We start from the raw sequence: 14,191 nt of genomic DNA on the forward strand, positions 1-14,191 counted from the left end.
ATATGTTTTTTTCTTTTATAGACCGACATGTCTTATAAAAATGTTGGTGGTTAAGCGGGCTGTTTCTACCTTATGTTGTTTGTAACCCGTAAAAGTGGTTTTTTGTTTGCGATATGTACCCCAACATAAACACTTATGCACTACAATAACAGTAGCCAACTACCAGTTAGTTTGTGTAACTATCACTTCATCTTTGCCTTTGTATTTTTTGTCAGTTGTGATCATCTATTTTTAAACATAAATTACATAGATTTTACTTCCTTTTCGTTTTGTTATGTATATGTGTGAAGACTCTCTAATACATACATATATGCATCCACACAAGCTTGGTTATACATATATATGCCAAATTAACCATAAATTTGAAAAGACAAAGCGAATGCAGCCACCAGTAAAATAGAAAAGAAAACCAGATTTTTTTTTTAAGTTTTTTTCTTATAGATTTGATTTTAGTTTGTAACGATGATGACGTGATCTTTATTTTAATGATAAACAACAACAATAGTAGTAAAATTTTAGTTGAAGCTTATTAAAATTGAATGAGAGGAAAAAGATATTTTTTTTTTTCTTTATGTGTTTTTGAGTTCATGTGGATGTGTTCATATTGTATGGGCGATATTTTTAAGATTGAATACTTAAATGCATTATAACAACGAATAGGTCATGGACGTACACATCTATTTAACCTGAATACTGAGCAAATTTATGTTTTAAGGAAAAAATAAAACTTATCCATCCAAAGAAATCAAAACTGGGAAGATTTAAAAAATATATCCCTTGACCGTAAATTAAACTACAAGTAAAGTTATCTAATAGTGAGATTAAGTTGATAATAACAAACAATGCTTTTAGTTTTTAATGATATTTGAAACTCTGACATCGCAGCAATATATATTTGATTATTGGATTGATTTCATACATTTTGGCAATATTTGGAATATAATTTTGTTTTGAGATACTTAGGTTATTGGTTGGCATTGACAAGAATGATTATTAAGCGTTAGACACAAGGGCTATGTTGATCGATAAATGAAAGTTAGTTTCAAGTTCAATTTATCTCCGCGCAACCATAATGGAATCAGTTATGTTTACAAATGTCACTTATTGATCGATTGACACGTATATATAAAGGAAAACTACAATAAAAGAAATTTAACTGAATTAAACTTTATATTATAGGCTTGACTATGATAATATTATATCGCAAATATTATACCAAAATATTTTATTAAAAGAAAAGGACTACGCGAATGGCAGGACATCATTTAAGGTAGAGCAGCAAATCGCAAGTAAAATTTGAATAAAAAATCATTCATAGTACATTTTTCGTATTTTCTACATAGAATATTTCTGCAATGTATGACAAAAAGTTCACTCCACTGCACGAATGATATTCTTGATTGCAGGGTCTGGTAGAATTTGAACAAAAAATCTTCTACTAACTCGGCAGCGCAAAACTTCATATCCGCTGCAATATATTTGGTTTCATTTTGTAAAAAAGAAAAAAACAAATGCGAAAATTATACTCGACCAGTCCCGAATCTTTTATACCCACCTAGCCTAAGGCAGAGTGTACAAAAAACTATATTTTTCCACCTCCTAACAATGTACTTTTGCTCACTTTTGCATAATGGAAATAGAAATTTTTTACCCTATGTTTACTGAAATTTATGAGCAATGACCGAAGAAGCCACAAAACAGAAACGTTCTTATTGCAAGCACGCCTGTCCATTGACTTTCAACTCAAACCTGCGTCCAATCATTCTGACGAATTTGAAGTTCATATCTTCATTTTTAGGGACTGGAAAGTATATTTACCATATATATTGCGCAGGTGGGCAAACGGACAGATGGACATGCTTAGGCGGGGCCCGAATTTCACACTTGTCAGGAATATACATATTTTGTGAAGCTTCGCTACGAACACTTTTGTACAGATATAATAAAATTGACCACAGAACTCGCGTGACAATTTTTGTAGTTTTCTTGTTGCAGATTGTAAAGAATAAGCTTTGAAAGCAGTGGTACTGCAAGCGTGTCCTTCGCCCGATTTGGCCCATTTTCAATGTCAATTTTCGAATACGATAGCAGATCTGTTGCATGTTTTATTCGGCAATTGTAGATTAGCAAAGGAAAAAACTTACAAATGTTTTATTTAAAAAGTAACCTTGAGCATTTGTCGCAATGTTACGAGCTTGCTTACCAATGTTATGTTAATTAGCCAATCGCCCTCGATTGTATTTTAATTGTTGTGAATAGTTATGGGAACTGTTTACTCACTCACTACATTCGTTACGTGCAATAGATTCTCAAGAAGATTTAATTTCTGGCGGACGATTTTTTGCAGATTTTTGCGGTCAACTTTTAAATGCTTGTAATGTGCTTAACCCTTGTAGTGCCAAGGAGCGCCGTCGCGCTGCTCTCGCTAGATGTGAAAAATGCCATCGACGCGATAGCGCTAATTTTGACATTTCACTTTTGGAGCGCGCAGGTGACGGCCGTATTTTTATTCATTATATTGCGCTCTAACTATTTTCGATAGCATTTTTTTTTATATAAACATCGTGATTATTATTTTTTTAATATTTCTAATTTTGATTTCAAAATGTCGGACACAAGTGAATTTTCTGACACGGAAGTTGAAATGATAGAACAATTTGAAAACTGCGTTAATGATTACGAGAACGATAGCGGAAGTGATATTGTGGTTCCTGCCAATCGGAGATTGCGTGTTATTAGTGACAGTAGCGATAGTGAGGATGACCTTACGATCCAAATGCCACGTTTTGTTGAAAAACATGATTGTAAATAAATCTTGTTTATTTTGCATACACTTTCTGTAATTTTCTTGTCAATAAATATGTAGTATTCAATTTCTGTGTTTTTATTATCATAGTATAAAATCTTTTGAAGAGAATGTTGAAAAAATTATGGATATTGGTGTATTGTAACGGAAATGGTGAATATTTCTCTTGTTCATATAAATTATTTATAAAAATGCACTTTTTTACTGACATTTTTAGCCGGGCATTTTTATTTTGGTAAAATATGTATGGCACTAAAAGGGTTAAGCTTAGGCCTACATAAGCTACTGCAGATTGAAGGTTCGTTTGTTGTCTGTACCGAACGGGATTGTGGATAAGTCCTCAATGCGTTTATACACCCATCGTAGGTTCGATTTTTGTCTCTAGTGGATGGGGTTTTGGACGGATCAGGCTTATAAAAAATTGGGATTAACAACCTGGCATATGTTCTTTTTAGCTAATGATCACACCGCACCATTGGTAATAAAATGTAACTTAAAATCAATAGTACCTATTGGTCTTAAACTCTATGCAAACATATATGGATCTTTCCTTCCTTCTTTCCTTCTAGGGGTCCTTCTCAGCAGAATCTCGCGGAAATTAGGTTTAATTGCACTAACCGCTAATAGTGGAATGGCGACACTTCCGGTCAACATGTTTGCCGACGTGAACGCTATCGCTTTCCTTATGATGCAAAATGACATGAATGCTATAACGTTCTAATCTTAAAGCTAATTATCACATAATCTTGTTAATTGTTGTACATTAGAAAGACAGCAGATTCTCTCATTACCCCTCATGTCAGTTGAGAAATTTGATCCATATTGTCTCGAATGCTAGCTAATAGCATTCGTTGCACATACCTATATTCATAAAAAATGTGATCTTCTAACTACTCCTAGAAAATGTATTCACGCAGATTTTGAAAATCACAAGTGATGATGAATTGATGTAATTTTTTTTATCTCGATGAAATTTTTGCTGTCCACGAAAGTGTTAAGAGACTCGTTGAAATTTCGTATATTCTTTATAAAGATTTATCGTTGTCGGTCCAAAGATGTCTTCGAGAAGAAAGTCAATAAATTCACGATTGACCGCACTCTACACTCTCCGCTTCATTTGTCTGCTCTCGCTGTTGTTGCGCGTCTTCTTTATTCATTTGGTTTATTTTTGTTTTGCATTTAATTATTACCAGAAGAAGAGAAGAAAAACAAAAAAGCAATATTTTCAAGTGGTTATTTATACTGCGTGAAAAATGTAAATAAACACTTGAGCCAAAAAAAATAAAAATAAAGAAAAAAACATACACAACACACCCAGAAAGCACTCGACACTCAACAGCGCGTACATTAAGTGTTTTAGAATTATAACGAAACGTCTAGTGAAGTGATGTGAGCTTGCATCTTTTTTTTTTCTTCGTTTTGGTTATAGATTCTTAGAGGTTTGTAATGATGCAGAAATGACCAAACAAATGTAAAGACATTAACCGCAAGCACACATGCGAACAAAGTGAACCGAAGTACTCTCGTCCTCCTTTTGCTTTTCTTCAGCATCATCTCTTAGTGGTTTTCTAAAGTGTTTACATTATTTCGGTTACAATATAATTGTTGTTGTTGTTGTTGTTGATAGTGATGACAAGAAAACAAAAGTGTTGTTTTCTCTTTCTTTTTCGTTAAATAAGTTTTTTTTTTTTTTTTTTTTTTTTTTTGTAAGGAAACAAATATTTGTCTTTTTTTTTCTTTCTTTAAGATAAATACGCTGACTTTGTATTGCTTTTTTTTGTCGCTCTTCGTGTTATTTACATTGTTCTATATATAAAAGAAACTTTTGTATTTTGCTGATTTGCGTTTTTTTTTTTTGCTTGTTTTTTTTTTTTTTAAGGAATTCAATTTCTTTTAAATGTTTATTTCCGGCAATTTAAAAAAATATGCTTAACGAGAAATTTCTGGCTTGATATTTATTGAAATTCCCAAATGTTGATATCAATCGGCAAAAAAAATAAAAAAAAATATTCGAGTGAAGTACACATATAAGTGATTGCAAATTCCCAACAGAGCAGAGCGCTTTTTTTCATATGCATTTGTAAAAATTTTCCAAAAATATTTCAACTTTGTTTTGATGTCGAAAAGAAAAGTTTCAATTTTATACTAACTAAAATTTCAATTTGTTTTTTGTTTTTTTTTTTTTTTAAAGAAATCTGAAAATTCCTTATTTTGTAAATTTTGGCAAACGCCGTTTTTTTTTTTCTCTATTTTTATTTTATTTGTTCAAATGCCAGCGGTAATAGTAAATTCATGAGATTTTCGTGCCGTATGCGTTTGCCTTGCATTGCAATGCTTTGCCTCGTTGTTGTGTTGCAATGAACCCTCATTATGTAGCTTTTTGTTTTTTCGCTTTTGCGCGCTTTAGTCGTGTAGATTTTTGATACTTTAGCATTTCTATGTAGCGTTTTGTATATTGCAAGAAACAAAATGTCAATACAGTTATCTGTAATTTTGCCGCAAGCGCTCGCTATATAATTGCACGATTCTTATTATATATAATTTGTCTAAAAAAATCATATAATTTAAAAACAAATGTTTGATATTCGCACGATTGAGTCTCTGAGTCTAACCCTGTTCGTAACAAATCTTATATAAAATATTTGCCACGGATTGCAAATTATTGATAAAAATACTAACAAAATTCATTCATTTTTCTGCTATGGCAGATATATTTGGGGGCTGTTTACGTCCATAAAATGCAGCAAAAAAATTTGCAGAAATTTTGGCTTCAATTTTGGGCTTGTAACAATTCGAACCAAATAGATCAAGTTGAGATCAAATTGAAGCTCTGCGCTGATTAAAAATGCTACGATTTTTAAAAGTTTACAAATTTCTTTACACTTTTTGGAATTGGAAGTATGCAGAGAAAGAAGTATAATTTTCTTCTTAATGTATACCTCGCACCAAACTTTGTAGCACTTTTTTCCGCAACCCTTTGTTATACCCACTACTACGAACGGATGTGGATCCATTCATTCCGTCAAAATGTTTCAACTTTCAGGAGAAAAGGCCTTCATACTAGACTCCACTCAATAAGGTCGTAGGATAACATATAGATATAGAGAATGACGATTGACGAATCCATATGATTTTCGATATTACCAGCCTTCATACGAAATGTATCAAAATGTGTGTGTGTGTGTGTGTGTGTGTGTGTGTGTGACATTACCGTTCATTAGTTTACAACTTAACACTTGTTTTAATGATGCGAGCTGAACGCAAAAGAACGCTGAAGAAGACAAAAGTAGCGTATTTAAAATAACTGTAGCTTGCAAACTAATTGTCAGAATGTCATGAAATGTCGACACATATCTCTTTGGAGACTGGTACCCTGTCATCTAAAGATTCCTCAATGGTTGTTTCACATCCGCATGTCGTCTTACGGACTTATACTGAATGATGTTTTATGTTATGTTGTTGCATACGGCGACAACAAACTGAATTCTATACGAAATAATACTTTTCTTCAAATTAAAAACATGGAAAATTTAAAAATTGGTAAAAGTTTTAAAATGGGAACATATTGTATATGGTATATACATACATATATATACAGAGTGATCAGTTTGGAACGAAAAAGATCTCAATATGATTTTTTTTTCCATTTTCTATATTTTGGTCATGCCCTTTTTATTTAAAAACGATATCATCATGTAAATGACTGTGTGTGAATTTTTATGCGTATTCTATTCCCGAACAACAATTTTTGGCTTCTTTTCCACATACATCTGCTCTTATTTCATCGTTAATATGAATAAGTTTGAATTTAGTTCATTGGAGAAGACAAATGACCTAGCATAGCCATAAAGGAAAAAGTCCAATTGAGTTTTATCATATGATTTTGATGGCCAGTTTAAACCGACATTTCTAGACATCACACTGTCATTGAACTTTTCTGTCAGTAAATTGGCAACATTGGCAACATTGTACGAGTATGTTGAAACCAAATATTGTCCAAGTCGAAATCATCTAATTTGTGCGGCAAACGAACGAGCAGCAATTGCTCTAAATTGCACTTCTCGGACAAGGATACGCTAAGTTTGTACGCACAAGAAGTAGTGTATGCCCCACATCTTATTATGCCGACCTAAGCTTGGGCAGTCCGTCTTAATATCTTGTGTTCGAACTACGGGCGGCATTATTTGCGACATTTTAATGGAGGTGTCTGATGCAAGCATAACATGCGTATGAAGACGTTGTCATCATTTAACGGAGTTCTTAATTTGCGTGTTTATATAAGTTAATCAATGACTTTTCTATTCAAATTCCAATTTAACTTTAGCACTCTTATCGTTTTAATTAATGCTAATTTCTTTTTATTTGTCTTGAATTTTATTTTAGTTCATTTAACACAATTAAAATGTGTTAATAATTAAAAAAAAAATTAAAAACAAAACTATTTACGTACGCCTTGACTAAACTAATGTGCAAAATGAAAATAAATTTGTTTTTATTATTTTTAAATATTGATTATGATAATAACTTCAATAACAACATGAGTTGTCTATGAATACGAAACGTCTATTTTTAGTTTTGTTTGCTATATTAAATTGCAGGACATTATCATCTCTCTCTCATCACTTTGCACAAATTAAGCATCGTTGAAGGTGTTTCGCTAATGATATGTATATGTGTCTGTATATGCATTTATAAGCAAAATTTTTCATATATGGCCAAGTCAATGACCGAACCTGTGAAAATGCAATATCCGTTGTTGACATTAATATGTATATTATGATATTATTATTATTATTGTTGTTGTCATGGCATTCCGTCAACATCAACTCTAGATATATATGCGAATTATAATAACATTTGCCAATAAACGCAACCGCTGATTATGCATACAAAACGGAATAATATAAATATTTTGGGTTGGATGATGGTGTTGTTGTTATTGCACATTTAAAAAAAATATGTATTATTTTATTTTATTTTTATTTTTTTTTTTTCGAACCGTTTTTATGCACATTTCCATATTTTTAAAATGTATACATTTTAATGCTTCTTGATAGCAGTAACCTTTAAAAAATTGAGTATTTTGAAAGTGTGTCTGTATGTAGCCATATTGTCTTTTTAGTATACCATTAGAGATATGATTCGGTAAATTGCCGAATCCATTGAGAGCATTTCCGCGTATAATAAAATTCTTGATGAATTTGTACGTTTGATCTGCAATAAGTTTGACAATTCGATTCTGAAGTAGTAATCTGTCCATAATGGTACGAAAAAAAAAGAAGAAAGTTATTGGAAATTTTCAGCTATAAATTAATCTGTAAAGCGACAAGCTATCACAGGGATTTCAATGTCTAAAACCTTCTACCTTCAGTCAAATGTCTTAAGCTACTTCACTTCGTAGCATTTATATGATCTCAGATCTCTTTAGTTTTTTAAAGCCAAGCACTATTGTTGTATAATTCTTTTACCCCTTTAATCGTGTCAATGTTCCCGTTTTTCTTACAATAAATATCCGCAAAATCTCATAAAATATGTCTTGGGTCCGTATACCGTTTGTGGTATTCGTTACCGTAGCAAACATCGTTAATTCATTTGTAACACTATATAATAAATTTTGTCTAAATATAAATTGCGGCTCGTTACTTGAGCACAAAACCCAAGAGAGGCAGACGGACAGACAGGCTTAGATCGATGCAAACAACAGTTCTAAACCGATCGGTATAATAAGAGGTGAGTCAGCCTCAAGTCCTTCCGGGGATCGCATAAGCTTACTAAATTCTCGTACCACAAGTGCTGTAGGGTATAATCAAGGTAAATTTTGATCCCACAATGCCATGAATATTATAATAATATCTTGATATACCTCACGACTAGGAAAAAAGATTATATGACTTCCTTTGTCATAGAAAATAAGCAAATTTTCGCTTTTATTTCTGTCTCTGGAAGGAGGAGTAAATCTTCTAAATCGTAAAGGTTTCAACTCCTTCATTGGTACGGCGTTAAAAGTTTCAACTCCTTCATTGATACGGATAAGATAGAAAGCAAGTAAAAAAAAACGTAATTCCCTACGCCTTCGCTCGTCACTCCTAATAAAGTCATTCCAGGTGAAAAACTTGTCAATAGTAATCCAGGCATTGATTCCATTTTTTCTAATGTTAGTTTTGGTACTTCAAACTCGCAAATTTTCTCTTTCTGAAAAAGTAAATTTAGCCATTTTTAAATAGTATTTACTTTGCATTATATAGTTAATCACAACTTGTTTCTTGGCTGAATATCTACCGTGTGGTGCGGTGATGTCTATACAGAAATGTGTGTCAAGTCCTTGAATTCACTAATATATTTTATAAATTTTTTTTTTTTTTTTCATTTCCATATATTCTCGAGATCTTGTTGTTGAAACAAACGACGTCGTTCCAAAGTGCTTAAGAAAAAGACTTTTAATTATATATTATTATGTCAATCATAAGTAAAAAATCTATTGATTTTTTTTTCATTTTTAATGCATTAAAAGCAAAATAACGAGATATTTTTTATTTTTCCCTTCACTGTAATCACAAAATTCAAGGTTGAAATGAATAATAAAAATGAATTCATTATATCTGCGAGATGGGAAGGATTTACTGCAATCAGTTTAATTTATTAAGAATTATATGATTCAAAGCATTTCATTATTGAACAGAACTGAAAATCATGCTTTATAATTACTTGGAATTTATTTATTAAAATTTTTAGTTAATAACATTTAATAATTAGGTAAATAATAAGTAAAAAATGTAATTGAAAAGCCGAAGATATTTGAAAACAATGCTACTGTCGCAGAAACCCACGATGAAATTTTAGTACAGATACTGCTAATTACTGCAAGCAGCTCGACTTTAGTAATAGCACAGAATTGAAGCCGCTATGTGAACTTCTGTAAATTTATTTGCAGAAATCAGTAGTCGTTAGACTTCGTTCGTAGCTTTTTTGCGCCTGTACTGCAAACTTAGAGCGAGTTAGAGTCAGTTTCTCGACGTCCATTTGCTGGAATAAAGATACATTCTATCTCAGGCACAAATTTCTTCCGAGCAAAAGCTAACTTTTATGCAGAACACTCTCCTTTAACATATCAACTTATGGTTGACTATCCTGAATTTAGCTTAGTTAAAATTGCTTCCTCTTTCACCAAACCAGTCAATAAGTCCACACGGTTTTGGTGACTGCATTGAATCTATTGATTGGTTAATTTTACGATCAGTATCAATCCACTCAGTCATCAAAACTGATTCGAATGTTGACCAAGGCCTTTATTCAATTGGATTTCTTTCGTAAGTGCTGACTGGCTAGATTGAGAAGAGAGAAACATTTCAGAAATCAAAATCAAGGGAAATTCGCAAATCATTTCAAGTATATGTAAGCAAATAATGTATGGACGCATATCGGATTCATATCGTTGCGACGTTGGAAATTTTGGTAGCTACGATGTCTATATAGAGTCATCAAATAGTTGATTTTTTTTCTGTGGTAAAAGAACTTGAATTTTCGTTCATAGCATTCTTCACTGTCTCTGAATCTCTGTCACAATTTAATACTGATACACTAATTTTTTCCACATATTCACATAAACCCGCTCTAGTTTCACCATCAGCACCAACAATGTTGGGAAATGGGTTCGCTGAGAGTTCATGTTTTATTGGAATAAGGCAATGCTCAACAATAACCTCCAAGTATAAAGTCCAACAGTGGGTTGGTATCGCTTTGTCTTTGTAGCTATGGCAGATTCACGTATACGCTATTGGACATTACACTATCGTTGGCTTTTTTCTGCCACAAATTGTATGGCATGTGGCAACATTTTGTTGAAACCACATGATATCCAAGCCGAAACCTTTTACATTTTTCCACAAAAAATTATTTATTGTGTTTCTCCAATGGCGATAATAGCAATTCTATTTTTTTGGCCCGCAAGTCACACCCAATAGGCGTTGTTGTATACGTAGAAGTCCTTTAGGAATACCAGATATGTCTTGTTCACTCTAACGGGGCAATAATCTTTACATTTATAAAATTATTTTACCAAAATTGAACCTCGCCCCACATACGTGAAACTTAACCTTGGGTTCATTGCAATCGCAATAAGTTGTAACAATTACTGTACGCTGTACGACTCTATATATGTATTGTTGTGTTCCACAAACAATAAAAGATACGAGCAACATATTGAAAGAAAAATGTTCCGAATCTCAATCCGAAGCGTGTTATATTTATATTTCATTTCGAAACTATAAAATGGATGACCCCACATAAACGGGCTAGACGGCGGAAGACGGCTTTTTAAGATTATTTACAAAAAAAAAGAAGCTTCTAAAAATGAATTCCATAATAACAAAACGATACAGGATAAATATCACAAAATGTTGGGCAAACACTTATGCCCATCATGAAAATATTTGGCTGCAACGTACTTCGATTCGAAGTACCGCAATCAACCAATTCATTGTGAGATTTTCCTCTATTTAGTGTTAGTAAATATATTATGCATTCTTTTCAAGGTGTTTATCAACTCTACATTTCTGTTTATCATCATTATAACTTGATTATAATTTATTATGCAATTTATTAATGAATTTATTTTTATGATTTTTCAACACATGCTAAATTGACCTGAAAAAGTGCATAACAAGCAATCAATCGTTTGCAATAATTTTATATTTATACTTAGACTAACACATAGCACATACACATAGTTATCAAAAAAAAAATAAATAAATAAATAAAATACAAGAAACATAAATTATCCTCACACACTATATTATTAACAAATTATATTATTGCATAAAATGAAAAAAAAAAAAAAACACATTACACAGCGGTAGAAAAACATTCGCATAAACGCTTACATAATAGAATTCACATGAAAAATTAACAAAACTTCAACAAAAACATAGAAAAGTCCACGTCATAATTATCAATAAAAATTCATGATATAATTAGACAAACAAACGAAACAAATACACAAAAAGAAGAAGAAAAATATTAGTTTCTCATAATCTCTCTTTATTTATAAACGTCATTGCGAGGTATAATAATTACCTCATTCCGTTCGTAATGCCCAGAAAGAGAAACAACAAAAACCACTTTATAAAATGTGTACATTCACTGTCAATGTGAGATTTACTTAACTTACGTCCGCGATGGTACGTACGATTGTTTGAAAATGTCCAAAAATCGTTTAAAATCGACATCGAATAGGATTCTGATTTGAATATCAAGCATGAAATTTTGCAAATGGTCAAAATTTATGTGAGTGCTAAGCTCGTAATCTTTTTTTTTTTTTTTTTTTCTTTTTTTTTGCTTTAATATGATCAATCGCAATGGGGTGCTTCCCCTATACATGTAACACGGGAACAGTCGAAAGTAAGCGAGGAAAGAGAAAGAAATAGCAACGTTGTTGACTGCAGACTAGTGGTGTACACGTTCTCTGACTGAGCACCCACTACAGCTCCGACCAAAGGAAGTCCTATCACACTGGGATTTGAATCCGCCAACACTTACTTGGTAGTTCCGGTTCCCAACTACTCGGCTACTCATGCAGCTAGTAATTACTGAAAGAGCAGATAAAAGGAAGTGAAAATTTCTTCTGCATAATAAAGCTAATCACACTTGCGTGCCACGTCACAAATGCCTTTGGAAGTTCTTCAAAATTGGGTTTCGGGCTTTTGCTTTAAAGATAGATTTCGCTCAATCAAAAAAGTCTACAAAAATTCAAGTCCATAGTTTCTTGTAAATTGACACGTCGGCCAAGTTCCCGAATATTCTACTCTTATGGATTACAAACGCTCACGCTATAGAAATTGAAGGTTCGCTCTAAGGCGTATATAACTTTCTTTCTTAAAACTTATTACATAATATGTTCATCAAGTTGCAAAATATAATGATAAATGAATTCGCAGATTGCATATAAAATGTTTTAATGGATGACTGTCTACAGACATTGTACATGTGTTAAACAAATTATAGTTTTGCGATGTAGAGTTTTGCATAAAAATATAATCTATTATATATTTTGTTAATTGATACAAGGGAAAAATGTAGTTAAAAAGCATTTTCCAAAGCAGACGTTTTGAGTTTTTACTTGAAATTATATTAGAAAATGTAATTAATTAACAAGTGCCTTAGTATATGCTATAATCAAAATGCGAATTTCTTTATAAAAATGAATTAAGTAACATTGCATAGACTATTTTTTGTTTTTTCCCCTCTTGATACTTCAAACTTTATCGTCGTACGAATCGAAATTCCCATACATACATATTCTAGTCTCAATGTTCAAAGCCAGCAATTGTTTTCACTTTGTACTTTTCTCCATTATCTAACAATTATTATTATATTGTTATATCGTTTTTTCTTTATATTACTTTTTTTCGTTTCGTTACAGTGCATCTGGAACAAGTGCAGTTGCGATCGATAATAAAATCGAACAAGCTATGGTAAGTGGTTATTGTTTTCTTGTTTGTTGTTTGCCCCATTACAAAAAAAAAAAAAAAAAAAAAAAAAAAAATGAAGAGAAGAAGAGAAGAAAATCATCTGGTATAAAATGCAAATTTATTTCGTTAAAAACAAGGTATTCTTTACGTTGCCTTGTTTCTCTTTATTTCTTTATTTGTTTATTACTATATAGTATTTTTATTTATTTATTTTTTTTTTTCATTTTGATCCCACCCTCGAATATTTAATGAGTGCACTCATGTAGATGAAGATTAAAATTGATAATACCTTAACTGTGTGAGAATATTTCTTAAAGGTCACTTATATTGGAAATGCAATAAACGCTAAAGTGTACGATTATTAATCTTTTTACTCTTCCTTGCAAAGATGATCGTAAATATTTAATAACAACTGTAATAAGAAAATATTGCTGTTTTCTTTTAATTACGCCCTGCAAAAAAATTTTTAATAAATTTTCGCAAATTGAATTATAAATAATTTCCCTCAAGCAAGAAACATGAAAAACGATCTCTTCATTTTCTTCAGCATTTCACTTTAAACTTTTAGCATTGAATTTTGCTAAACGTCGTAATTTACAAATTAAAAAAGGCTTTTACAATTCGTTAATTAATTACCTACCTAATACTTATTGATTAAAGTGCATTTTTTCATGATGTTTATATTGTAAAGTTGGTTTTTTGTATTTTTTTTCTTGTATTTTTCATGCACTTTCGAAAGTTGAATTTCTGTTCTGATAACTTAATTGTTTTATATTTTAAACACTATATTCTTTTAATTTACCCCAAAGATGACAAGTGGTCGTAGTCCGATACAGGTTACCGCCTGGCGGTATTCATTTAGTGAAAGCTATTTTACATTCACATGAAGGTTAACCTAACACCTTTGCGTGAAAGATGC

At 31.7% G+C, this 14,191-nt stretch overlaps 1 protein-coding gene across 2 annotated transcripts in view; it reads left to right on the plus strand.

Moving 5' to 3' along the window:
• LOC119635341 (protein bunched, class 2/F/G isoform) overlaps nucleotides 1-14,191 on the plus strand; it is a 218,325-nt gene that overhangs the window by 148,554 nt on the left and 55,580 nt on the right. For both annotated transcript variants that reach the window (XM_038030120.1, XM_038030121.1), the window contains one exon: nucleotides 13,224-13,275. In XM_038030120.1, coding sequence (XP_037886048.1) covers nucleotides 13,224-13,275 — 52 coding nt within the window. The remainder of the gene's footprint in view (nucleotides 1-13,223; nucleotides 13,276-14,191) is intronic.

This window comes from Glossina fuscipes, unplaced genomic scaffold (assembly GCF_014805625.2).
Source record: "Glossina fuscipes isolate IAEA_lab_2018 unplaced genomic scaffold, Yale_Gfus_2 26, whole genome shotgun sequence".
NCBI classification, from domain to species: domain Eukaryota; kingdom Metazoa; phylum Arthropoda; class Insecta; order Diptera; family Glossinidae; genus Glossina; species Glossina fuscipes.